Source organism: Scleropages formosus, chromosome 24 (assembly GCF_900964775.1).
Source record: "Scleropages formosus chromosome 24, fSclFor1.1, whole genome shotgun sequence".
NCBI classification, from domain to species: Eukaryota; Metazoa; Chordata; class Actinopteri; order Osteoglossiformes; family Osteoglossidae; genus Scleropages; species Scleropages formosus.
The window spans coordinates 1,879,585-1,907,569 of NC_041829.1; the positions used below are offsets into that span (position 1 = coordinate 1,879,585).

At 41.3% G+C, this 27,985-nt stretch overlaps 1 protein-coding gene across 1 annotated transcript; it reads left to right on the plus strand.

The window, feature by feature from the left end:
- The first annotated feature begins 1,053 nt into the window (after nt 1-1,053).
- LOC108936440 (pseudouridine-metabolizing bifunctional protein C1861.05) lies at nt 1,054-27,059 on the plus strand. Its single transcript, XM_018755788.2, has 19 exons — nt 1,054-1,232; nt 2,893-2,976; nt 3,248-3,362; nt 4,787-4,961; nt 5,912-6,023; nt 7,817-7,923; nt 8,139-8,265; nt 8,975-9,095; nt 9,843-9,928; nt 11,396-11,529; nt 12,780-12,839; nt 13,928-13,991; nt 15,638-15,732; nt 16,819-16,947; nt 18,161-18,275; nt 18,510-18,647; nt 19,274-19,440; nt 19,647-19,729; nt 26,702-27,059. Exons 2-19 carry the CDS (start codon nt 2,901-2,903, stop codon nt 26,913-26,915), a joined length of 2,118 nt encoding a protein of 705 aa, XP_018611304.1. The 5' UTR covers nt 1,054-1,232; nt 2,893-2,900; the 3' UTR covers nt 26,916-27,059.
- Nucleotides 27,060-27,985: the final 926 nt, after the last annotated feature.

Genomic DNA, 27,985 nt, shown 5'->3' on the forward strand with positions numbered 1-27,985 from the left:
TGAAGTAACTTGTAATATATTTCTTTTTTTTTTTTTTTTTTAACTTATGCAGGTACTACCCAGGGCAAAGGTTTGATTTTTCTCAGACAATGTTGTTGTACTGAGTTCTTGAATTGTGCATTTTAAAAAAGAAAGAAAGAAACACAGGACCGCCGCACGCGGACTCGACTATTTCCGGAAAGTCCGCCATGAACGGACTCGACTATTTCTGGAAAGGCCTCTACGAGCGGACTCGACTATTTCCGGAAACACAGGGCATTCACCTTGAGCAGTGACACGTGTGCATTAAAACACAAAGCAAACAGCGGCACTCTTGGGCAAACGACCCAGTCATATAATAAACGAGGTATTATAAATGCGGAAAAGAATAGGCATTTCATCAAGTTCATTTGTGATATGACGTAATAGAAACACTAAACGAAACAAAGGAATAAGGTTACATAAGTAACAATAATAATAATAATATGTACAATGCCTCTATAAGTATTCACCACAGGTATTATGTCTCATTTTGCTTGTTAGATCAAGATAAAATTAAAACATATTGATTAGTTTTCTGCTGATATACTCTTTGGTAATAGTATCATTTTAAAATGAATAGAAGTATTCATATATTTTTGGAATTATACTCACAAACCTGAAAATAACTTACTGACTTATAAGTATTCACCTCTTTCGTAGTAACAATCCATCATAAAGTTGGGACAGGTATATCAGTCTGTTCTTTGATGGGTCACATAAGACTGATAATGTGCTCCCCTTGTGTTCATATGGATCCCATTTGTGTTGAATGACATGAGCGTAGAGGAAATCTTTATGACTGTATAAGGTCATATCTGGACAGTCACACTCTCCTGGAATCCAGGGAATTAACTGTCTGTGAAACTAACAAATTGCTAGGAGGCCAAACCTGGACAATGTTACACAGAGATGAACTTTGAACCTTTCCAAGATCACAGTTAAACCCATTGTAACAACATTTTTAAAAGTCAGCTTGAATACAAATGGATTCAACTGGATGACCTGCTGCTGCTACTTTAGTCTTCATTTTGATTTTGAAACACCTTTTAACATAGCACTTAAATCACATCATATAAACAAGCTTTCTTCTGCTGCTGTTTTTATCTCCAAACAGCACCAGTTTGGCAGGAAAGTAATCATGCTCATCACGAAATAACGGTTGAACACTGAAAGCTCAGGGGTCAAAGTGTACTCCTGCCACGTACACCAAGGTAAGGGAGCGGAGAATTAAACCCTTTTTCGGGGGAATCCTTTACTTGGATTAATTAACGAATCGGAGCGTGTCTGCAGGGACAATATATTTTCTGGAGAATTAATTCGGCCAACTACTGTGTTACACACTGCAGCGTCCTACAGAACCGATGCAACTACAAATAAAAATCAGATGCGAAAATCTCGATTCCTTCCAAATGTAGTGTAACAATTATAATTTGTTCTGTTGATTTTTAAATGACTAGTATTTTCACAGACGCGATAACGAGCGCGGATAACGTTCAGTTGTGTAGTTTAACGCGAAAAAAGTACATTTTTACTTTCACTCATTTCGTTTCTAGCTGCATCCATGAAAAAAGTCATATCGCCAAAGCTTACGTCCATTTATTCATTTGAAGATTGCATTATGAATAGCCTACGGTTAGGGTTTTCAGGCTTAAGTTTTAGAGAGGAGTTCGTTTAGCAACCAATAAATACACAAATACATGCAACATATTATTATAATAAAAACTGCTCTTCGACGATGTAGGAATGAGACGAAAAAAAGATTAATGAATTCTTCTTTTTTTCATTTTAATGAATGGGCTGGGGGTGCGGTGGCGCAGTGGGTTGGACCGGGTCCTGCTCTCCAGTGGGTCTGGGGTTCGAGTCCCACTTGGGGTGCCTTGCGACGGACTGGCGTCCCGTCCTGGGTGTGTCCCCTCCCCCTCCGGCCTTACGCCCTGTGTTGCCGGGTAGGCTCCGGTTCCCCGTGACCCCGTATGGGACAAGCGGTTCCGAAAGTGTGTGTGTGGATGGGCTTGAAGAAAGGAACAGAATGACACCGGGGCGGCGTCATGAACCTCGTCTCTCTATCGGGTTCCCTTCCTAATATTTACATTCAGAAGTATAAAGTTAAAGTATAAACACCTCACCGTGTAACACGTTGAGAAATAGTCGTGAAAGGGAAAAAAGGGAGCAGCCCCCCCCCCACTGTTATATTAATGGTATTTTGGTGATTTATAAATCTGTCTCCTGAGTCATTAATCGCCCATTGTCTCCTTTGCTCACAGCTGAGAATTTCTCCACTTGATGAAAGCAGTAACTTAAGCAGTAACCCAAAGTTATAACAATTTACCAGGATTTAGGGACATAAATTGCGGCACTGAGTGTCTGAATTAACACACTAATTTCGTTCAGATTAATAGAACACTGTGTATTTGTTCGATATAATGATCTCACACCAGGGTAAAATATATAGCCCTTGCTCTCCCTATGTGGAAACTGAATCAGCTGTGATGATTTAGAATTAGTCTTATAATTTAGCCAGTCTCAAGTCCATTGATCCTGCAGTAACATAAAAGGGAGAAAATGTGCAAGTATTTGTGTTCTGCTGCATATTGTCCAAATCCAGACACAGGGTTTTTGTGTGAAAAAAACTGGGAAATTTACAGTGCAGTGAGTTTGGAGGTGTGCGCACCTACAGCACTGAATCCCAGGTGCTGCTGCTCACCTATACAAATAAAATTGATTCTTACAAATATACAACTGGATGCTTTTTCTTGAACCTGCATCTATTGATCAAACCATGAAAGGGTTTTCTTATTGCTCTCTTGTAGACTTGTGAATATTTGCCATTGGAGCTTTTATATTTTGTTTGTTTTCTCTGTTGAAAATCAGTATTAAGAATGCTTCTCAGGAGGTGGTGTTCCCTTCTTCAAAGACATGGCATCGTCATGCACCACAGGAACCATCTGATACATGGTACTGTATATCAGTTTTCTCTATGTTGACAAATTGTTTTGTGTCAATAAGAAAAACTTGATCACTGGGAAAAAAAATGATATTCAAAAATATGAGAACCATATAATGCCTTTTTCCAAATCAGTTAAAGTAGTTTCAGCAACTGGACCTTTTTTGTTTTTTTTTTTTTTCTTTTCTGTAAAACACATTACTCGATTTTTAGTATATCATGTTTTTTTAAAAAACATCAATGGCAATGCAACAGGTTTTCCAAGAAAACATTCTTTTGCAGGTAATTTATTCAAGATCCATCCATATGTATCCAAAGCACTGGCAGAAAACAAGCCAGTGGTGGCCCTAGAGAGTACTATTATTACCCATGGGATGCCCTATCCTCACAATCTGAAGTAAGTGACATGGCACACTGAAAGAAAAGCTGTCACTTAGGGGAATATTACACTAAAATGTGCAAGAATTAATGGGTTTCCAGTAGGAGCTATTGATTTGATTTAACATGCGACCAGTGTGGAAGTCATTGTCAAGAGGAAAAGCTGTGATCGGCAGCTTCTGTGATTTCCTGTCAAAATTATTACTGCTATAGAACATGTCTCTGTCACATGGTATTTGACTCATCATCATTCTGAGACGAGTGGGAGATTAACACTTTTGCTGTCTCTGGCAAAGAACAAAATGCAGTTATAAAATGCAACCTACTGGATATTATATTGGTAAAAGGATTCAATCAGTTCTTTACTTAAAATCAATATATTTTGCTATAAAACCATTTCTTTTGCAGTATTGTTGGTTTTACTCATTGATTTCCTTTGCCAATTCTCTTTGACATATGTTTTCTAGAAAATGTGTCATGCCTGAAGTCCCTCAGTGTCCTTTATGTTGTCCCTAGGAGTGTGGTGACTAACCATCATTGTGACATTTCACAGAATATGCAGGGTATCCAGGGTACATTCTAATTTTATAAGCATAATGACCCCACCATGCATTTCACATGGTATATGAAGGTCTTACTGCTTTCTTTTTTGTTTTTCACACAAAAGTTATGTGCTTCATTAAGTGCAAATGACTGAGTGATGAAGGCTTCAACAGAAGACTACATTCCCTGTTGGTGGCCCAGCAATCACCGCCTTCTTTTTTTTCTCAGCCATAATCCCAGGATGTGCCGCTGTTCTGGTTTAATCAACTTAATTCTGGACTCTTGATTAAATTCTGATAAATTCATATTTATAATTTTTTTCTGACTTTGCCCTGAACTAATGGAGGTGACAGTAAACTAAACGGCTGTTTTCTTTGAGGTGCAAAGGAGCCACGAGAAGATGGGAGATCATACATCATTGTTTGTCCACCCCGTAGTTGTTTTAATGAGCTGAGTTTTTTGTGGAGCTACTGAAAGACATTTATATGAAGGATATAGTGCAACATCTTCTTTTTCCACACATATCTGTGAGGTGCTTTGGCCTTTATACCAGGCCACATAATTAAATAGTGTCAGATTAATCACCCTTGTATCTGCTAGTTCTCATTTCAGCCTGCCCTACTGGTCTATCTTGTCAAGTTGGTACTTTTTCCTTTTTTTAAACCAGTGGATAAAATATATGCAACAGTTTTTTTTTTTTTTTTTTTTGCAAAAAATAGCTGCAATCTTCAATCATGATCGTGGTGTTAATTAATTTACTGAAGGATAGTTAAAACAGCAATATATTTGAGAACTCAGCAGACACAAGAGCATGTGTGATGACAAAAAGATTGATATTTATCCTATGACTTGTTCTGTTATGGACATGGTGAAGTAAATATTGGGTGTGTGTTTTCTCAGCACAGCCAACGAAGTAGAGGCAATCGTAAGGGCCCAAGGGGCTACTCCTGCTGCCATAGGAGTTTTGCAGGGCAGGGTCCATGTGGGCCTGTCCCAGAAAGAGCTCGAATTCCTTTCCCGTGGTGGCACCCCTCTTAAGGTGTCCCGCCGAGACTTAGCCTATGCTGTCAGCAAGGTGAGCCCTTGGAGTGGTGACATCACAACGCTTGACTGATTCACAGACGTACATAGGGCAACTGGTATTGTAGTGCTTGGAGCTATTGCCTTTCCACCCAAAGGTTACAGGTTTTATTCCTAACTCTGACTGTAGTACCCTTGCGAAAGTTATTTACCCTAAATTGTCCAGTAAAATTACCCAGCTGTATAAATGGGTAAATTATTGCTAATTGCTTTGGGAAAAAAAGCATCAGCTAAATTAATAAATATACATAAAATAAATACTGAAAATAATTAGAAAAAGGCCAATTTCTTTAGATCTGTTGAATCATGCTGGAATACATGTACCCTTCTAAGTTTTTATGACAGATTAGAAATACCTGTATAAGTACTGCTTGCTCTTTTTCCTTCAGAAGCTTGCTATTTTCTTTTTTTCTCAATTTTTTTAAGACTGAATGCTACACGGTGGTAACCTATGATGAATGGTGGAAGTGCTGATTATATGTGAATATATACTAAAATTTTAGATATGTATATGTAATTTATACATAGAAATATAAGTGTGTGTGTGTGAAATATAAGTAAACTTGTTATAAGTTTAAAGGGGGGGGGTGTGGTGGTGCAGCAGGCTTGGCCAAGGCCTGCTCTGCAGTCGGTCTGGGGCTTGAGTCCCACCTGGGGTGCCTTGCAACGGACTGGCATCCCATCCTGGGTGTGTCCCCTCTCTCCCCCTCCCCCTCCAGCATTGCACCCTGTGTTGCCGGGTTAGGCTCTGGTTCGCCACGACTTCAGACAATGGCTGTATGTGTGTCATAAGTTTACTTATATATCTATGTATAAATTATATATATGTATAATAACTCTGAAAAAGTCAGTTTACTTATATTTCTATGTATAAAAATATTTCAAAGTCTTGCACTTGGGAAAAGATGTATCACCTTAAAACCACCATGCTTTTGGCGTATCCAGGGTCTGTCAGGAGGCACCACTGTGTCGGGTACCATGATTGCTGCCCACAAAGCTGGTATCTCAGTCTTTGTAACTGGTGGAATAGGAGGAGTTCACCGGGATGGAGCGAAGAGTGAGTTTTAAAATCATGCACTCTGTTTACAATGGTCAGTGCTTTCATTCTGTTGTCAAATTTTCTTTTGTATTGCAGACTCATTTTTTCATTTACATTTACATTTATTTAGCAGATGCTTTTCTCCAAAGCGACTTCCAATGGACACTATGTAGTGTTATTTGCCCACACACCTTATTCACCAATGTGACTTACACTGCTAGATACACTACACTAGATACACTATCACTCTAAAAGTAATTCAGGGGACCTATTATCACAACTTATTTAAATGCATGGCTGCAGAATTAAAATTCTAATTTATCGATTTAATTAAACCTTTTGAGTTGCAAACATTATTTTGATGAGTTGTGTTGATATAATAATGTTGATAATTACATTAACCTAATATTGTGTGTAATTTAAACTGAAATTTATGCTTTAATTGATTTAAAACAAAATTTAAGTTGTAGTAACTTACTGTAACTGGCTTGATAACTTAATTTTTCTTCACCTTGAGTTAGGATTTCAAGTCCCCACACCTTATATAACCCACTGAACATGCCTGGACATATTCAGTTACAACGGGTCACACATTCATATTCAAAGAATTTCAAGCTTTAGGAATTTTATTCAAAATAATTCAAGTGACTGAAGCAGTCCTCTTCTGAGATCAGAATCTGGAACTTACTTTTTGGTCAAGTTCTTAAATGTATCAGCAGGTGCCACAGGTCCTAAACAGGTAGGCTATAGATTGTTCACGAAGGTCAGTTAATAGCATGTAACTTGTTTTAAGTTCCAGAATGATCTGGCTCTTATTGCCTTGATATATAAGGGACAGCTTGTAGTGTAGTGGTTAGAGCTGCTTCTTTTTCACCCAAAGGTTGCAGGTTTGATCCCTACCTCTAGCTGTAGTACCCTTGAGTAAGGTTCTTATTCTACAAAATTGGTTTAGTAAAATTACCCAGCTGTATAAATGGGTAAATAACTGTTGGTAGACTAACATTGTAAGTTGCTTTGGAGAAAAGCATTACCTAAATAAATAAATGTCAGTACTTTACACGAGTTGCTCCACTGAAATATCTAAATTATTTAACTTGCTGGGGGGTGTGGTGGCGCAGTGGGTTGGACCGGGTCCTGCTCTCCGGTGGGTCTGGAGTTCAAGTCCCACTTGGGGTGCCTTGTGACAGACTGGTGTCCTGTCCTGGGTGTGTCCCCTCCCCCTTCCGCCCTGAGTTGCCAGGTTAGGCTCCGGTTCCCTGCAACCCTGTATGTTGTTTATACATCTACATTTTATGTTCATATTTGGTACCACATTTTTCTGCCTATGCATTTAGTGAAAAAACTGTTTCCACGTCTTGCTTCTCTTCATTGTTCCCCAAAGCCTGAGGGCTCTTCAGCTTCATGGAAACGATTACATCTCTATGAGTCTCAAAGGCTAGCATGGCCTACTTGACTTGAAAGATCATTTTATCATCCTTTATTAATTACTTTCCAGTACATTGAACTCAATTGTGCCTAAGCCTGTGTGTAATCAAGGTTTGCATCTTGAGAATCAGTTATAGGATATTTATGAAGTTTTTCAAACTCCTGTCTGCTCCTGTGGTTAAATTTAATTATTTAATCAATTTTAGTAGGATAGCCATTGCTTTGAATAGATCTCCCAAAGGTTTATCTGTGGCCTCCTAACCACACAACTTCTTAGCCTCCTGAAATTAGGGGTTTTGTTAAAGTTTTTTGTTGGCATCTTTGGGGAAATCAAACCGATAAATAAAATTTTAATTGAAAACAAACCTCTAATCATGTGTTTTCAGCAATGGACATCAGTGCTGACCTCATGGAACTTGGAAGGACACCAGTTGCTGTGGTTTCAGCTGGGGTCAAGTCGATCCTTGACATTGGCTGTACCTTGGAGTTCCTGGTAACTCAGCTGGGGATGTGCTACTTTTTCATGAACATTATAAATTATTGTGTGAGCCCTGAGAGAAGCAGTGGGCTTCGTGGACAGTTGATGCATTTGCTAAATATTTGACTGGGGAAGCAGTGAAACCTCTAACTTTGTGTTGACCACCTTTCCTGACAATGACCTGAGTTAATGGAACATGCAGGAGATGTGCACTGTTTGTTCTGTGTCAGGAGACTCAGGGTGTTTGTGTGGCCACATTCGGAGAGTCCAAGGATTTTCCAGCATTCTTCACTCGTCGGAGCGGCTTCATTTCCCCTTACAATGTGGCTGACGTCCAAGAAGCTGCAGAACTGATAGGTAAGAATAAAGAGAAAAATAGCTACTAAAGAAAAAACTACTTAAGTTAACAATTGTAACAAAACAGTTAATTTAAAGCTTGTTTCCATCAGATTACAATCAATAAATTTCAATAATTATTAGTTATTAATAGGTCATAGTGAGAACTTCTTTAAACTTTGTTTTATTATATATGGTAAAGGCAAACAGCATCTACAACAATATAATTATCTGTGGAAAACTGAACATCTACAACATATTTATCACAAAATTAATTTTAGAAGATAAAAATTTATGCCACAAAGTCTTTTTATACAGTAGGTATTATTAATATCTGTCTGTCATTGCCATTGACTTGTATATGTGTCATTGCAGCAGTTATATTCTTTTTTATAGTAAATGTATATATGTTCCTGCAACAAAAATATTACTGTATTTTTAATGTCTTCTGCATTTTGCAGTTAGTATATCTCTGTGTTCATGCAGAAATCATATTCTTCTGCTTTTACAGTAAATGTATTTCTGTGTCCCAGCAGGAAGGTATCCCAATAATTTTAGTTTGCATATCTTTGTGTCCCTACATCTACGATATTTGTGCATTTTGAATGAATGTATTTCTGGGTCTCTACTATGGATATATCCTTGTATTTTTACAGTTAGACTTTAACATGTCCCTCCTGCTAACATGTCAATGTCTCACTGCATTTAACATATCCCTGCTCCTTTATAGCTAGTGCCTCATGGCTGGGGTTGCAAAGTGGCCTGCTAGTGGCAGTGCCCATCCCAGAGGAGCATGCCGCCCATGGGGAGGAGATTGAAGAGGCCATCCAGGCTGCTGTAGCAGAGGCCAGGTATGAAAAAGTGTCCTGCTGGATTTTGGAGGCCAACGTGTTAGTCCTGGTGAGGACTTTGCTGTTCAGCAAGGCAACACTCTCAGGGTCACACTTTGGTCCCTTTCTATAAGCAGTGCCATATCTCCCGGCCGACAAAATGTCAGTTAAAACTATAAAAACCTCAGATCAAATAAACCTACATCTACAAGACTGTACCATTAACCAATGGATAGTCCCTGTGATTTTAGGTTATAAATGACCTATTGTGGGCGGGTGCGGTGGCGCAGTGGGTTGGTCCTGGTCTTCCTCTTCGGTGGGTTTGGGGTTCGAGTCCTGCTTGGGGTGCCTTGCGACAGACTGGCGTCCCATCCTGGGTGTGTCCCCTCCCCCTCCAGCCCTATACCCTATGTTGCCAGGCTAGGCTCTGGCTCCCTGCGACCCACTGTGGGACAAGCAGTTGGGACAATGACATGACATGACCTGTTGCAGGGTATGAGCTTGTAGTGTAGTAGTTAGACCTGTTGCCTTTGCCCCCAAAGTTTGTAGATTCAAATCCCACCACTAGCTGTAGCACCCTTGAGTATGGCAATTGGCCTGAGTTGCTCTACTAAAATTGCCCACCTGGGTAAATAATTGTAAATCAGTCTGAAGAAAAGCATCTGCTGACTGTATAGATGTAATGTGTATAAGATTTAACATTTTATGCCACAGTCATATTTGAAACTTCAGCTGAAAAGAATTATCCTGCATTCTGGTTGTATTCAGTGCAATGTCTCTGCAAGGCAAAGACGTGACCCCCTTCATTCTGCAACGGGTCAACGAGCTGACCCAAGGGAGGTCTCTTCAAGCCAGTATCCTTCCGGTAACTTCCTTAGTAACTTTATATTGAATGCAGAACCAGAGGGTGAACCTCAAACCTAGACCCCTCCCATTCAAGCAAAAAGGTATCTCAGTAAATTATCTGGTAACTACACTTCCTAGCTAGTTGCGTGACTGGGTGAAATTCCCTATCTTGTGAGGTCTTACGACTGATGCCATTTTAGTTAAACAAGTGGGAAATGACAATGCTATGTAGATAAAATATTGGGAATAACACATTGTACATAAAAAATGGTCCAGAGATGAGTTTAAAAAAAAAAAAAACAAATATTTGTTTTATGCAGGAGCTGAGCCAAACACCTTCTGGACTATGAGCTGTGATTGTTGTGCTATTTGTTTTGTGTTTTTAATAAAACACACCAGAAGTCCACCCTGTACCTCCTCAGGCTTGGTCGCTTCCTGAACCACATTTTCAGAACCGCTTGTCCCATACGGGGTCACGGGGAACCGGAGCCTAACCCGGCAACTCAGGGCGCAAGGCTGGAGGGGGAGGGGACACACCCAGGATGGGACGCCAGTCCGTCGCAAGGCACCCCAAGCGGGACTCGAACCCCAGACCCACCGGAGAGCAGGACCGTGGTCCAACCCACTGCGCCACTGCGCCACCGCACCCCCTTCCCTTCCTGAACCATGCACGTGTAATATTTCTTACATTTGTCACAGTGTCACATGATGCAGAATGTATGCAATACACTAAGTTAAACTATAAATGATGGAACATAGGGGGGTGCAGTGGATTGGACCAGGTCCTGCTCTCCGGTGGGTCTGGGGTTAGAGTCCTGCTTGGGGTGCCTTGCGACAGACTGGCGTCCCGTCCTGGGTGTGTCCCCTCTCCCTCCGGCCTTACGCCCTGTGTTGCCGGCTAGGCTCCGGTTCCCCGTGACCCCATATGGGACAAGCGGTTCAGAAAATGTGTGTGTGTGTGTGTGTGTGTGTGTGTGTGTGTGATGGAACATACATATGTATGTTTATTTTCAAGTTAATTGCAATGTATTTGTATTCCCCTCCCACCGAACATACATTGACCTGGAAAGCTTTACCTTTTCCTACTTTGGTATACAAACTAGAGTATGTTTTACAGTCATATTTGTAAATAATTAGTGAGTGTGAACTGCGCCGCCTGTACAGAGGCCAGTGTTATTGATGGCTCACGCATTTTCAGTGACATGAAAACTTATGAATGTGGTTCCTGAAGTGAACATTGGTGAACATGTCCAGAAATGGCACAGTTTCAAAAGTGTGCCCTCCTTAACTATGCATGCCTTTAAGCAATAGCTGAATATGAACATACTGTACATAAAATGAGCAGTACATTTTGGCTCACAACGCACTAGTGCAGTTTTACTGCAGCCAGACACTAATGGACTGAGGAGAAGAAAATGGTTTTGCATGCCTGAAAATTTTTGTTATGAAAGCTTCCTATAACCACCGCACCAAAGACATTGCTTTAATGAAGAACAATGCAAAGATTGGCAGTCAGATCGCCTGTGCTCTGTCCAAGCTTCAGAGGACAAAGAGAGCAGCACTGCCATCCTCATGTCTATCAAATGGTCCACGTCTACATCCCAAAACCGTGAGTGTTTACACTATCTGCTGTACAGTGAGCAGAAGTCTGCCTTGGGCCTTAACGTTCAAAGGCCAGAAGGAATTTCTTGCTTACTTTTCTGTTAGCCCATTTTTCTGCATAGTTTCTAACTGTCTGCAGTATATATACAGATGCTTTCTGTATTTGCTTTATTTATTTGGGTGGCATGGTATCACAGCAAGAAGTGCTACTGTCTGGCTGGTATGAGAGGACCTGGGTTTGATCCCCGCTCAGTCTGTGTGGAGTTTGCATGTTGTCTGCACGGTTTTCCTCCTGGTGCTCTGGTTTTCTCCCACAGTCCAAAGACATGCTGTTCAGGTTCACCCATAGTGAGAGAGTGACAGAGAGAGTGTATTCTACTGATGTATGGATGAGTGACCCAGTGTAAGTAGTCTGTCTAGCAGTGTAAGTCACCTTGGTGAATAAGGTCTGTGGGCTGATAACACTACATAGAGTTCACTGGAAGTTGCTTTGGAGAAAAGTGTCTGCTAAATAAATAAGATGTAAATGCTTTCACCCCCAAAAAAGTATTAAAATATGCAGTGAAAATGCTGACATTTATAAATGTACCTTTCACAGATTTCAGTTTACAAGCTTCAATCTTGAACATATGATTAGAAATATTAAGCTGTGTCAGAACTTGAAAATAAGTGGTAATTGCAGTTAAAAAAAACCCTGAGAAGTGAGAATGACACCTCTGGCACAGGCCCTTTAGGTAATTTCTGAATACCCACATCTGTGAAAGCTGTACGGTTTTTGCTGATAATTATTGGAAACCATCTGAAATTTTAACTCGCACTATTGTGTATTGTGTGTGGTGTATTGGTTGGTTGTTGGTGGTTGGGGTGGAGTCGCTGGGATGGCACTGTGGGCATGGAGGGGGGTGGGTCTGGGACGCCAGATCTCGCCGTTGAGCCTTCTGGAGGTGTCGTGGGCTCAATTCAATGAAACATCAATGAAGGAAGGTGCCCACTTGACAACCCCAACGAAGTGCACGCGGTGGCTCCTGGCAAGGAGGATGGTGTTTGCCCATGAGGTGGGCTGATTTTTTTTTTTTTTTTTTTTTTTTTTGTGAAGGGAATTGTTTGGTGGGGTTTTGGGAGGGATGGAATATTGTGGCGTGGTTGGTTTGTGTCTAGCCCCCTTGATTTTGGCACGAGGGGTTGAACATCTTTCCCTGTGTATTATTGTATGAACATATTACTGACCTTGTTTTCTTCATCACTTTTCTATTACAGGTGGTCATTGGTGGGACCAATGTGGACTTTATAGCTAAAGGAAAAACGGAAAAGTTAATGGTAAATGTAAATATATTTCTGTATGAACTTTTATTTTGTAATCATTGTACTTTATAAATATTTGTTTTATTTAATGTTTTTTAATTTACATACTTTTTAAAAATCACAAAAAGGCAACAAATATAAATAAAAGGAGATGATTTAATTATAATACTCATCTAGATTTTGTAGCAGGGTGACACAATACTGCAGCGGGTAACACTGGTGTCTCACAACTCTTGTGTTGTGGATTTGAAACGGACTCAGTCTGTGTGCTGTTTGCATGCTTGTTTACGTAGGTTTTCCGTACGTGCTTAAGTTTCCTCCCACAGTCCAAGTACATGTTTTGGGTATAGTGGTGACTCTAAATTACTTTTAGTGTATGTGTCTAAATGAGTGTGTGCGTCTGCCCTGCAATAGACTGACATCCCAGTTAGGGTGTATCATGCTTCCCACACCATGCTTTATGATAGGCTCCAGACCACTGTGACTCTGTTTTGGACAAATAGTTACTGATAATGGAAAACCAGGGTGGATAAAAGGCAGAGCAGCTGTAGCCTGGAGCCTAAAAGCACATGGTATGAGGTATGATACACCCTGCATGGTGCACCACTGCAGCACAGCGCAGTCACATACACACAAATTCACACACACATCATACTATGGGCAGTTTACCAATCCAGATGGATAATGGGTGTTTTAACTGTGTTGCATGGATGGATTCTGTAGCTGTTTAACATGAGGAAGTCAAACTTCCACTAGATGGCAATCAAGTGGTTCCATTTCTTTTCTACTGTTCTGGATTATGGTGGTTTCATTTGGGAAAATACAGTTTGTAATTTGTATCCCGAATGATTTACCATGCAGGTCTTATAAAAAATTGGAACTATTTCCATTGTAATAATATATTTAAGTTCTGTAATAGCACTGCTTTTCTTTTGAGAAAAAATATTTCTGGGAAATGGATGTTCCCCCTGGCCTCTGTATATTGTAAAGCTATGTTTGCTTTGTTGCTGCAGCTGCCACTTCAACTGATTTTTGTTGTATTATAAATAAGGTTGTAAAGTTTGGCAGACAGTGTCTGGAACAGTTTTTATTTTCTCTTGCAGTTTGGGCAAACAAATCCAGGAAGTGTCTTCCAGTCTTTCGGTGGCGTAGGAAGAAATATAGCTGGTCAGGTTTGAACTGCAACTGCATCATATAAAAAGTTTTTTATCTCGAGATCAAGAAGAATTGTCTACAAAATATGTGGTCACAGTTAATACATTTTGCCTATAAGAAGATACAGAAAGATGGTTATTATTTCGTGTCCACTAAATTGTATATTTTAGTGTACTGTACATCAGAACTGCTCATATTCACTTAGTTTAAGGTTTGGACTTGGGTTGCACATTTGATTGTTGGATTACTACATCCATCAGCAAAGCTAGTTTTTATTGAAAAAACTAAAAGCTTATGAAAATATATACAATTTTTTCAAACAACTGCCTTATTTTTCACCATAATTTTATCTGTGCTCAGTTACGCAGTCAACTTCTACAATGCATATTTTATTCACGTCTTGCTCGCTCTTGTAATCTGCAATGCATGCAGACATTATGCTGCTTCCATAACATAACAAAATCAACTACTGTATTAATTTCTAACTTCCTTTCACACAGAGTGTCAACCAGTCACAACCATTGATTGTAGTAAATAATCACAATTGAAAGAGCAGATTCAATAGTCATTATCATAATTTACCTGACAGATGTCTGCAAAGCAGAGTACAGTCTTGTTCCTTACAATTATTTATCCATTTACATAGCTGGGTAATTTTTACTGGAACATTTCAGGGTAAATATTTTTCTCAAACTTTCATTACAGTACATGGCACCACTTAACTCCACATTGTCTGCATGCTTTGGAGAGTGAAAGACATAGGCAGTGATCTTGTGAACTTTCTTTGTGTCATAAAGACCGCTAGGCCAAATTATCAAAGTCTTACCATACCAGATGTAGCCTGATTCACATCCTATGGTTCCTGGTTAGACTTCAGACCAGTGAGTCCTCTTATTTTATTAAGAGGCTATGTGTGCACTAAACTGTTTTTATGCAAGTGTTTTTAAACTTAGCTGAAATATTTACATACCCTGATGAAAAACTGAAACAATGCAAGATTATATAAATTATAAGATTGTAAAGAAATGCCATCAGGGTTTGACATAGACAGTAACAGTACTGTACTGACCTGATAGAAGCAGGAATCCACCAGGAAATGTATTCTGACTGTCTGGTATGTAAAACATTTCATGATTGAAAAGTTTAAACGAATGCTTTATCTGTGCTCACTGTTTTTCCACATCCACTTGCACAAGCACACAGTTTTGAGGGACCACTGCTGCAAACTGTGTGTGCCTAAAACACACAAATAAATTATCAGTAAAAAACCAGAGACGAGAACCTAAAAGGCATAAAATTAAAAGACCATCTAGACAATATTTTCCTTACAAATATTATAAATGGTGGTGTTACCATTATCATATATAAGAATACCTGTTATTTTGGCATTTTAATGAACATATTTTTCATCCAGAAGCCAGAGAAAATAATGGTAATTTGATTCCCTCACAATGGCAATTTGTCTAATGGGGTGATTTCACAGAATGAACTAACCCTATCATGTGCGGGATGGGTGTACACTGTTCAAATGGAGAAAACTCTTCAAGGTGATTCAGATCAAAGCAATTAGCATAAAGCATAATGTACTGAAAGGATTGTAGGGCTTATATAAGAGAGTAGTAGTTCTGTCTTTTGCATGGGCTTCTGCCTTCTTCCAGACTGCCTTAGTCGACTTGGTGAAGTGCCTCTTTTCATCTCAGCCATCGGGTCTGACTTCCACAGTGATGCTGTCCTGAGCTACTGTGCGCACATGGTAAGTGTGTGTGTGTGTGTGTGTGTGTGTGTGAGAGATGACATCTACCCATAATGTAACATTTTCTCCCGTAGCAGATATTGTATCTCCTTGATGCTCACAGAACCATAGTGAATTAAACTTAATAATAAAAAATAATTAAAGGTGTGTGGGCTGAGAACACTATACAGAGTTCATTGCAAGTCGCTTTGGAGAAAAGCATCTGCTAAATAAATAAATGTAAACTGGAGTGTACTGACTGAAAATGATAAGCATACTAATATATCAGCATCTTAAAGGCAATACAGTAGCTGACACGTTACTTTATGAAAAAGCCCCTGCAAATCTGTCCCTGTCCCCTTTGTCCAACCCTAACCCTGAAAGTCCTCCATATCATGGTTCTCTATATCATGGTTACACAGGGTTGCTTAAGAAAGCCTTCACTGTATTTTTTTTTTCAATCTCAGAGGTTAAGCAAGGGTTTTCAGATGTTCAAAATACTTCTCCTTCATACCACCAAGACAAATTGACTCATATGTGGGTCTCTGAGGCTTTGGGAAACTGTCAGCCATCTTCCTTATTTCAGTGTAGCTGATTTGGATGTGAGGCTTTCTCTTCATGCTTCCATTGTCTCTCATCATTGGCCACAAGCTGATATTAACTGTATTCCCATGCAATTGAGTCAAGGAGACCATGGGATTCATTGGCTCAGGACTTACTCTGTGGCATGAAGTAACAGCATAAAAATGCAACAATTTAACACACCACTGAAGTGTCCCTTTTTGTCTTACCCATATGGAAATTTAACTCTAAACTGCTCTGTGTAGCAGTGAACTCTGAAAACCACTGAAAACAAAACAAATAATGTCTGATCAATAACATAACATTGCAATTTGAAGTATGATTTGATAATTGTTTAAATGCAGCCTGATTTTGTGTACTGATTTTAATCCTAATAAACCTCCTAAAATAGCATATACTCATTTTCTTATGCTTGTTAATTTATTCAGATAAACTAGTCCAAATTCCTTTCCTGTTATTTTGAATTATACAGTTGCATCACTGAGTGTTGTCTTCTGCCAAAATTTTGCTTTCTTTTTTCCTGAGAACACAAGTGCAGTTGCTAGGATACAAGAGCAAAGGACTGCAACCTATTGTGCTGTGATCACCGAGACTGGGGAGCTGAGCCTCGGACTGGGTGACATGGACATTCACCAGAAAATCACAGACCAGTATGTGAGTGTGTCAACAGCAGCACTGAAAGGATAACACTTTTTCCCTGTCTTCTGATATTGTGCCTCTAATGAAAACTGTTTAAAAAAGCCAAGAATTCATTTGGGATTCAGTATAAAGGAAAAGAGTGACCTAATAGGCCATTTATAGCATGTTTTTGTGTTGATATTTTTACCCTTAAGCGCTCCTTCACAGAACAGTTTTGGTTCTTTGCGCCATCATTTTTAAAGCATTGTAAGAATTAGTATTGCCTGGTATTGCTGCAATCAGTTCTTCCTTTTCACATCTTTCATCATTTTACTTAAGCAATAGCAAAAGACAAAACATATTACAACACAGGAACTGTTGTTCAGCTGGCATCGTTTTTAGCAAATACTATTATTATTATTATTATTATTATTTATTTTGTATAGAGTGCTCTTCTCACACAGTGACACAGAACGCTTTAACACAGACATAAGGCAAGAAAAACAGATACAAACAAAGAAGACGGTCAACTAATGGCTACCATAATGAAGAACTTATTATAGAGCTATAAGTATACCTACTGGCCACCGGGGAAAGGAACAAAAACTCCCAACTGTAAATTGAGGGAGAAAATCCACTGGGGGTCCACGGGCCAGTGGTAGCCCACCCCTCCTGGGCATTCTAAAAAATAACAATTTGTAAGCTAGTGTTTAACAAGTAATTATAATGTTGGTGAATGGCATCTTGGATCCCCGACTCGGCATGGAACGTCTCGATCGTCACGGCAGATGGACATCATCCTCTGTCAGCATGGGATTCGTCTGTCACCACTGGCCAGCCTCCTCAGGTCTTATGTAGCGAGGTAGTGCTCAACGAGAAGATAGGACAGAGTTAGTAATTTGTTACTTAAGTAAATTTAAAATGCATTTTTATAAAGGTGATAAAATAAATAACCAAGGCAGGTTGAATTACATTACGAGGTGGAATGCCTGAGTGAACATATAAGTCTTAAGTCGGGATTTGAAAATAAAAATAGACGGGGCATTTCTGACAGTAACTGGTAGACTATTCCACAGTTTAGGTGCTCTATAACTAAAGGTGCGACCTCCTACTGAGGTCTTATTGATCACAGGTAAATACGATGGCATTAGATGTTCAGAGTATGAGAGGAAGAGAACAGTGCAAAGTGAAATAAAGGCAGATGTAATGGGAGGAGGTCCAAAGCAGATAAATCTTTCTCTTTCCGCAGGTGTCTCAGTTTGAAGAGAATCTTTCGTCAGCCCAGTTACTGGTTTTGGATGGCAACATTCCAGTGCCTACCATTGACTATATTTGCTCCGTGGCAAGGAAACGTGCAGTCCCCGGTAAAGCAGATAGCTTCAGCTACTGTTATTATCCATATCATGACCAATATAAAATAATTAGTGCCGTCAGCTTTGTGGTACCAGTGTGGTGCCTGTAAAAACAATAGTGCTGTAACATTTGTGAATTTTATGTCATCTCAGTGTGGTGTTAATGAGGCTCTTAGCACTATCACCCTTGTGACTATCATGTGGTTCCAGTGAAACTTTTTGCAGAGTTAAGCTTTTTGCTTCCAGTGTGGTTTGAGCCAACTGATTCAGACAAGGCTTGCAAACCCTTTCTGTCTGAGAGCTGGAAGACTCTGACCTACACTTCACCCAACCTGATGGAGCTGTGCACTATGAACCGGACTTTGGGTCTTCCCACACCAAAAGGTGTGTACTTGCTGACCACAGTGCATCTGGGAGTACTAACAGTACCTATCTGTATCGATGCGAGTTCATGGTTACAGAGTAGACATTAAGTCAAAGTAATAGAGAGTAGGTGGCTGCATTTAGAGACAATTACATTTATAAATTAGGACCAGACTCTAACTATGGGGAAACATAGTCAGGTATTGATGCAGTTGGATATAGGGCATGAGTTAGCACTCACTATGTAAGGGAGCAAAGAAATGGTCTAGAAATGGTTTATTCAAAATCACCTCACTGATCCCACCTTCAGATAGTGACCTAAAAAGTGGCATCCCAGCTCATGCCTTTGGAAAATGTTCAGTTACACTGCTTCTAATTACCCATGCCTTGTGCTAAACAGACAGTGCACTTGTGTGTAAACATGTTACCATAGTTACAAGTTAATGATGAGAGAATGCAGTCTTGACAGTGTCCTCAGCCGTACATCCAGTTCTTTTTTTATTATAGTGCTGCTCTTCACTGTGGAAGTTAATGAGTGAATAATGAATTAATGAGTTACTGAGTGAAAGCGTTAGAAAAAATGTGAATGTAGGAATGATCCAATGAAAGAGTGAATGAATGAACAGTTATGGCTGTCTCTCTGACAGTGCTCCCTCAAACCCTGGATGAAGTGCTACACTGTGCAGCACTCCTCTCTCGCCCCCTCTTGGAGCACCTGCGCTGTGTAGTGGTGACCCTGGGCCCATTGGGAGTGTTAGTGTGTGGAGAGCGCAGGGATGGAACCGTGTGTCTGAAAACTAAGACAGGCCCACCAGTAAGGTCCACCATTTCACATTGTGACTTAATTAGCTTCATGATGCCACACATCACTGAGACTTACAAGAGACTTTACCTCCTGCTGGTTAAGACAATAGCCCCTTCCACACTTATTGACTGGCATATGTTGGTAAAAGGCACATTCTAAAGAATTAAACAGAATGTGTTCAATTACGATCCCTGTTTTTTCTGTTTCTGCTCTAGAGTGGTCTGTTGAATGCTGTCCACTACCCTTCCATGAATGTTCTGCCTGAAGACATTGTAAATGTCTCTGGAGCTGGAGACAGGTGAGGGAGACTGTTGTGTCCTACAGCTCAATTTACTTTTATAGCGTGCTCTTCTCACACAGTGACACAAAGCGCTGAACAAAGGCAAAAGACAAATAAGACAGTTGACTATTATATTAGAATAATACATTACCCATGCATTTATTAAAGCTATAATTATTCTTATTGGCCATGGAGGAAAGGAACAAAAAAAACTCCCAATTGAAAGTCAAGGGAGAAAAAAAAAACTGTTTAATGTAGAATGCCCAGGACGGGTGGGTTGCCAGTGGCTGCCCCTCCTGAGCATTCTACATTAAACATGACTTAAGTCAATTTACAACTAATAATAATAGTGTAGCTGAGTGTTAACTTGATGTTAAATGAATTTTACTTTTATTTCACTCCTTCATTCACAATCTTTAGCTGCTTATCATAACATTGTAGATGAGTATTAACTTGATTTCCCAGTTTGCAAAGGTATAGCTCAGCCATCAGGGGGGTGCAGTGGCACAGTGGCACAGTGGGTTTGGCTGGGTCCTGCTCTCCGGTAGGTCTGGGGTTCAAGTCCTGCTTGGGGTGTTGTGCAAGGGACTGGCGTCCCATCCTGAGTGTGTCCCCTCCCCCTCCAGGCTGGTGCCCTGCATTGCTGGGTTAGGCTCTTGCTCATTGCTGGACAAGCAGCTTCAGCCAGCATGTGTGTATGAGCTTGTCCATCATGGCAGGTGGTCCTTAGCTTCATTCAGCATGGGGTGCTTGTATGACAGCCAGCTGGCCTTCTCAGTGCTTTTCTTTGTGGAACAATGCTCAACAAGAAAGGAATCTTTAGTAATTGATGACTTAAAACGATTAGACAGTTTAATACAGAAGGGGGAAAGAAAACACAGCCAACCGGAATTACGCTTGTTAATGATATGCCCAAGTGAACATGTAAGTCTTTAGTCCTTAAAGATTGAGACAGACGGGGCATTCCTGACAGTAACTGGTAGACTATTCCACAGTTTAGGTGCTCTATAGCTAAAGGTGCAACCTCCTACTGAGATCTTATTGATCACAGGTACTTTAAGGTAACCTGCATCCAATGAACAAAGATATCTTCCTAGAGTATAAGAATCATTAATCTCACAAAGATAAGCTGGAGCAATACCATTTCCGGCCTTATAGGTCAGAAGTAAGATTTTATAATCAACTCTTAAGTGTAACTGGGAGCCAATGTAGCGATTTCAATACCGGTGTTATACTGTATGGTTGTACTTCTTAGTTCTAGTGACAATTCTTGCAGCAGCAGAATTCTGTACCAAATGTAGCCTGGATACAGTCTGGTACGGACAGCCCAATAACAATGCAATACGGTAGTCCAGCCTACTTGAAACAAAAGCATGAACCAGTTTCTCAGCATCTTGCCTATATAGGAATTGCATTAACTTAGTTCAGTTTCTGAACAAAAAGAAATATGACTTAGTCAGTGTAACCACGTGAGACACAAATGACAGTTTTCTGTTCAATAAAACACCCAAGTCCTTAACACAATCTGTAAACTTGAAGTTTATTCCATTGGTGGTAAAGTCTGGTGTGACTGTGTCAAGAGTTTCTGCATCACTACCCACCACAAGTACCTCTGTTTTACTGGCATTCAGAAATAAAAAAATGATTAGTCATCCATAAATTTATATTGCTAAAACAATTTGCTAAAGACACCACATGTGATGGGTCATCAAGCTTAAACGAAACATATAAGCTGTGTGTCATCAGCATATGAGTGGAAACTTAACATTATGTTTGTAAATAATATCACCCAATGGTAACATATACAGATAGAGCAATAATGTACCCAACACAGAGCCCTGAGGCACACCATGTTGAACCATAGATGAGAATGAAGGGATGCAGTCATCAGATTTCAGTACAAACTGTTGACACTTATCTAAACACAAGTGGAACCACTGCAGAACAGTACACATTTTCCGACCAGGTGTTCAAGTCTGCTCAGATAGGATACTATGGTCAAAAGTATCAAACGCAGCACTCAAATCTAGTAACATAACAGAGATATGACCAGCAACAGAGGAGATGAGAATATCATTAACAACACGTGTGAGGGCTGTTTCAGTGCTATGACCACTGAGGAAACCAGAGTGAAGTTTCTCAAGTATAATATTATGATTAAGATATTTTACAGTTTGGGATGTCTCTGGGCATTCCTGGATCGGGACCTTGTTGTGGCAGAAGTGCTTGTGTGATCTAGGGATCTCTGGAGCTATTTTGTCGGGAGCAGTATGCTCCTGCTAGGGTCTCTCATGGCGAGAAGGTCTGGAGTGAAGATCCAGACTAACACGATCCAAAAACCCCTATGGATGTAAATCCCAGCAACACAACGCTTACCCTGCTCCGAACAGGGTCACCGGGACCTACCCCTGGGGGTAGTTTTCCTAGGGGAGTGCCTGGGGGCCGGGCAGCCCACGTAACCCGGCTGAGCTCAGCCCAAAAAAGCAGTGTGAGGGGGACCATGTAGGCCCACCACCCGCAAAGTCCAACATGTAGGTCAGGTGCAATGCCTTTCAGGCAGCAGGAGGGGGCAGGGTGGCGCATGGCATCACGGACCCTTGTGGCAGAAACTGGCTCTTGGCACATGGAATTTAACCTCACTAGAGGGAAAGGAGCCAGAACTGGTGCAGGAGGTTGAGAGTTACCAGCTAGATATACTTTGGTTCACCTCCACTCATAGCGCTGGCTCTGGAACCAAACTCCTTGACAGGGGGTAGTCCCTCTCCTACTCAGGAGTTACACAGGGTGAGAGGGCCGGGCAGGTGTGCGGATACTTACAAGCCCTTGGTTGACTGCCATACAGTTGGAGTTTTTCCTGGTGAACAAGAGGGTCGCAGAGAGGGTTACTTTGACTGTTGTGTGTGCTTATGCACCAAACAACAGTTCAGAGTATTCATCCTTCTTGGAGAGAGTGAGTGGGTTTCTGGACAGGGCCCCACCTACAGACTCTGTAGTCCTGCTGGGGGACTTCAGTGCTCACATTGTCCATGACAGGGAAATCTGAAGTGGGGTGATTGGGGAATAATAGTTTGCTCAATCTAAACCAGAATGGGGAAATGTTATTGGACTTTTGTGTTAGCCATGGTTTGTCCATAACAAACACCATGTTTGAACACAGGGATGCTCATAGTGTACTTGGTACCAGAGGTTCTTGGGCTAAAGGTCAATGATTGACTTTGAAGTCGTTTCATTTGACTTGAAGCCACAGGTTCTGGACAGCTACGTTTACGTTTACATTTATTCACTTAGCAGATGCTTTTCTCCAAAGCAACGTACATCTCATAGAAAATACAGTTTGTGGATTACCTTAGGAGTTGGGTGAAGAGAGGTACTGAGGTCGTTTGGGTGAAGAGAGATGCTGAGCTGTCAACCAATCACCATCTGGTGGTGAGCTGGATCAGATGTCAGGGAAAATTGACAGACAGACCCGGCAAACCCAGGTGCATAGTGAGGGTGTGCTGGGAACGACTGTCAGAGGACCCTGTCCGGGATGATTTTAACTCCCACCTCCGTGAGAACTTCTTCCATGTCCCAGATGAGGTAGGGGACTTGGAGTCTGAATGGACATTGTTTAAAACCTCCATTGCGGATGCAGCCAGGGGCAGCTGTGGCCAAAAGCTTGTTGGTGCCAGTCACAGCGGCAACCCAAGAACCTGCTGGTGCACACCAGTGGTAAGGGAAGCTGTCAAGCTGAAGAAGGAGTCCTTTAGGGCCAGGTTGACTCTGGGGACTTCTGATGGAGGAGATAGGTACAGCAGGTTAAAAAGGCGGCAGCAGCTGTGGTTGCAGAGGCAAACTCCAGAGCACTGGGGTTGATCAGATTCGCCCGGAATTTCTTAAGGCCCTGGATATTGTGGGGTTGTCATGGCTGACACACCTCTGCAATGTTGCATGGACTTCGGGGACAGTGCTTTTGGATTGGCAAACTTGGGTGGTGGTCCCTATTTTAAGAAAGGAGACTAGAGAGTGTGTGCCAACTATCGGGGTATCACACTTCTCAGCTTCCCTGGGAAAGTCTATGCCAGGGTCCTGGAAAAGAGGCTCCAGCTGGTAGTTGAACCTCACATTGAAGAGGAACAATGCGAATTCCATCCTGGCCATGAAACAGTGAACCAGCTTTTCACCCTCTTGCAGATAATTCAGGGGGCATGGGAGTTTGCTAATCTAGTCTACATGTGTTTTGTGGATTTGGAGAAGGCCTACGACCGTGTTCCCTGAGAAATGCTGTGGGAGGTGTTTCGGGAGTATGGGGTGCCGGGGCAACTACTGCGGGCCATTTAGTCACTGTACACATGGAGTGAGAGCTGTGTCCTCATACTTGGCATTAAATCAAGCTCGTTCAGTGTGGGTGTAGGACTCTGCTAAGGTTCTGCCTTGTCCCTACTCCTGTTTGTGGTTTTAATGGAGGAGGGCATTCTATGTTGGGGCTGGAAGGTGATGTGTCTATTTTTTTGCGGATGATGTTGTCCTTTTGGCACCATGACATGGATGCCTCCAGCATGCATTGGAACGGTTTTGCAGCTGAGCGTGAAGTGGTTGGTATGAAGATCAGCACCTCCAAGTCTGAGTCCATGGTTCTCTCACGGAAAATGATGGCATGCCCCATTCAGGTAAGGGGAGAAAATTTGCCCTAGGTGGAAAAGTTTAAGTATCTTGGGGTCTTGTTCACGAGTGAGGGGAGAAGGGAGCGTGAGATCGGCTGCAGACTGGGAGCAGCGGCAGCAGTAATGTGGTCGCTGTATCGGACTGTAGTGAGGAAGAGGGAGCTTAGCCATAAGGGGTCTATGTCCCTACCCTCACCTATGGTCAAGAACTCTGGGTAAAGACCGGAAGAATAAGATCGTGGATACATGAAATGAGTTTTCTCTGCAGGGTGGAGGGACTCATGCTCCGTGACAGGGTGAGGAGTTCAGACACCCAGGAGGAACTCAGAGCAGAACCACTACTCCTCTGCACTGAGAGGAGCCAGTTGATGTGGTTCAGACATCTGGTAAGGATGTCCTCTGGGCACCTCCTGTTGGAAGTATACCAGGCACGGCCAAATGGGACGAGACCCTGAGCTTGGCCCAGGACCCGCTGGAGAGATTATATCTCCCAGTTGGCCTGGGAGCGGCTGGGCCTCCCCCGGGTTCAGCTTGAGGAAGTTGCGTGGGACAGGGATGTCTGGGCTTCCCTGCTCTCCGTGATACCACCGCAACCCTAAAGAACAAGCGGTTAAGAAAATGGATGGATGGATGTGTCTGGAGCTGGAGACAGGTGAGGGAGACCCTTCTCTCCTACAATTCAATTCAGTTCAATTTATTTCTCTAGAGACAGGTGAAGGATCTGTCAGCCTCCAGCAGGCACACAATCATCGAAACCTGATATCTAATGCAAAATAGTTGTCTGATCTATTGAATCCCAGGTTCAATTGTGACATGTTATTAGCAAAGCCAGAATTTGGTGAAGGAACCAGATGTCAATGCAGATGTGATGATGATATAATAATGTGTTTCCACAAATTTGGCTAATTAGTACACATTCTGAATTATTTCAATTCTACAGCACAGCTAAACAAGGTTGCTGACCAGATGCATCCTTTTATGACTACATTCTGTCTTTTATGAAATGAACACCTTCAGCAGAATAATTCAGCACGTCACAAAACATATGTCCTCTCTGGATTATTTTGTGGTTTCACGAAGATGACAATGGCTTTGTTTTAATGTGGAATTTAGGCTGTTCTGGAGGCAAAAGTTAGTCCCACTCACTACCAGTTGTGTATACCTAATAAAAAGACTGATTAGTGTATGTTATTGATGATGGGAAAAAAGTTTTGACAACCCTCCTGTGCAGCTGCCATCTGTGAACGCAGCCACATCAGTAGATTGTGCTACATGCCTGTGCTTGCAGCAGCTCGACTGGGCAAGGTTCTTATTGACAATTCAAATTTTCAAACACAAAAGGACCAGCTGTCTCAGCTCAATGATGGCGGCCCGGGCCACTGCAAGCTGTTTTAGTATGCGCTGGATGGCAAAAGGAAATACACACACACACACACACACTTTCAGAACTGCTCATCCCATACAGGGTCACGGGGAACCAGAGCCTACCCGATAACACAGGGCGTAAGGCCGGAGGGGGAGGGGACACACCCAGGACGGGACACCAGTCTATCGCAAGGCACCCCAAGCGGGACTTGAACCCCAGACCCACCAGAAAGCAGGACCATGGTCCAACCCACTGCGCCACCGCACCCCCCTCAAAAGGAAATAACCACGCTAAATGCACATTGTTTCAGTTCCAGTGCTTGTGATGAATTCACTTTGAACAGAGAGCTGAGTCATCAGCACTGTGAAGCTGAGAGGTGGAAAAAGTACTCAATATGTCTCCCACCTACAGTGCATGTGTTTTCCTGAAGAAGTTCTGTGCTGATTAGAAGTCACTATCTAGATCATATAAAAAATTTCTCACTTCTCCTTAACCATTCCATTACTTGCTACCTTGCACTCTTAATCCTTCCAAATATGTGGTTTGTCACAAGAGTATATAGCATATCACAGTATATAGGAGCCTACTGCAGAACACTCGGACACAGTTGCACAAATTCCCGCGGAAAAAGCACCTGATCTGCACGTGACTGAATAAGGGGAGTTTTGGGATGAAAGCTACACAATGCACTCAGTGATACAGCAAGGTTTGAACCAACAACTCTCGGATATGAAACAGCAAATCCACTTGCTTTATTTTGCAGCAGTCATGGTGGCTTCACCTATTATTCAGCAACAGGCTTACATCAGGTTTAGGACTGCAGAAACAATGTTTCATACCACTAATGGTACAATATCCTGTGCTAGTGCAATATTTCAAGTCATCATGGTCTGGACTAGAATTTGAATCCCTTGCTCCCCCAGGAGCAAAATGTGAAACCAATAGGGACTCACTTCCTTTCTGGTCTCCCTTTTTCATCAGCCTTGCTGCGGGTATGATAGCAGGACTCCTCCAGGGGTGGGGTACAGATGACTGTGTGCACATGGGGCTCCTAGCAGCTCAGCTTTCTCTGAAGTCCCCCCACCCTATTGCCCCATCAGTAGACAAAAACACGGTCAGCTTAACGAAGATCCGCTCCCTGGCATGGCCCCCCTGCACCTGTCTGTGGATGGACCAGCTGAGTGCCAGTGTCTGAGAGGAACTGCATGACCCTACGTTCACCTGTGTTATCACACATCATTAGCTATAGTGAACCAATGTGTTCCAGTCTGCATAAGCATATGATCACCAAAATGAAGCTTAACTATAACGATATAATAACACACACACACATTTTCAGAACCGCTTGTCCCATACGGGGTCGCGGGGAACCGGAGCCTACCCGGTAACACAGGGCGTAAGGCCGGAGGGGGAGGGGACACACCCAGGACGGGACGATATAATAACTTTATCTTTTAATTGTATGTCAGTATAATTACTTGTTCTACTTAGGAAAACCTTATTGGTGGACCTGGTAGAAAGAATCATTTAGAATCTGGCTTCAATTCTAAATTTTTTTTTAAGTTTTTTTAACATTAGCTATTGGGCTTTGCTCAGACTTGTACTGGGGCAATTGGGAGTGATTGATTCTGCGGTAAAACCGATAATCTCTTATAGTCTTCATGATCCACTGTAGCTAATATGTTAAATCCTACCTCAACTGTCTGTTTATTTTTTGGAGTCATTTATTTGACAAGAAATAAGAAATGTAACACATTTGAAAGATGTTTATTTTGGGTTACACCATCATTACCATCCTCTTTTTCATGTATCCACAGTGTTATAACTAGAACATCATGTTTGTTAAGGCTTCTCAACTTCTTTGAATAATGTGGATATGACTGACATTTTATTTTGTAGAATTAAATCAGAATATAGATGGCAAGTACTTTTGAAATTATTTTTATAATTTCACATTTCACTGTTATTTTTAATCATCATTTTTATTTTCATCTTCCACACTGTAAAAAAATAGCATAAAAACAATACCCTAAAACCATTTTTCCTCTCTCAGGCTCTATTCAGTATACAATAAAACTGAGAAAAACATTTGATCAAATTTATTATGAAAAGATATGAGAATAGAGAACATTGGAAAGGGTCAAATACTAGCCAAACAATATATACTTGGCATATGTTGTATTATCCTTTACAGTAATAATAATAATAATAAAAATATTTAATTGCAGCTTGTAAAGGAGCATTTTGCTTCTGAAGATTTTTTTG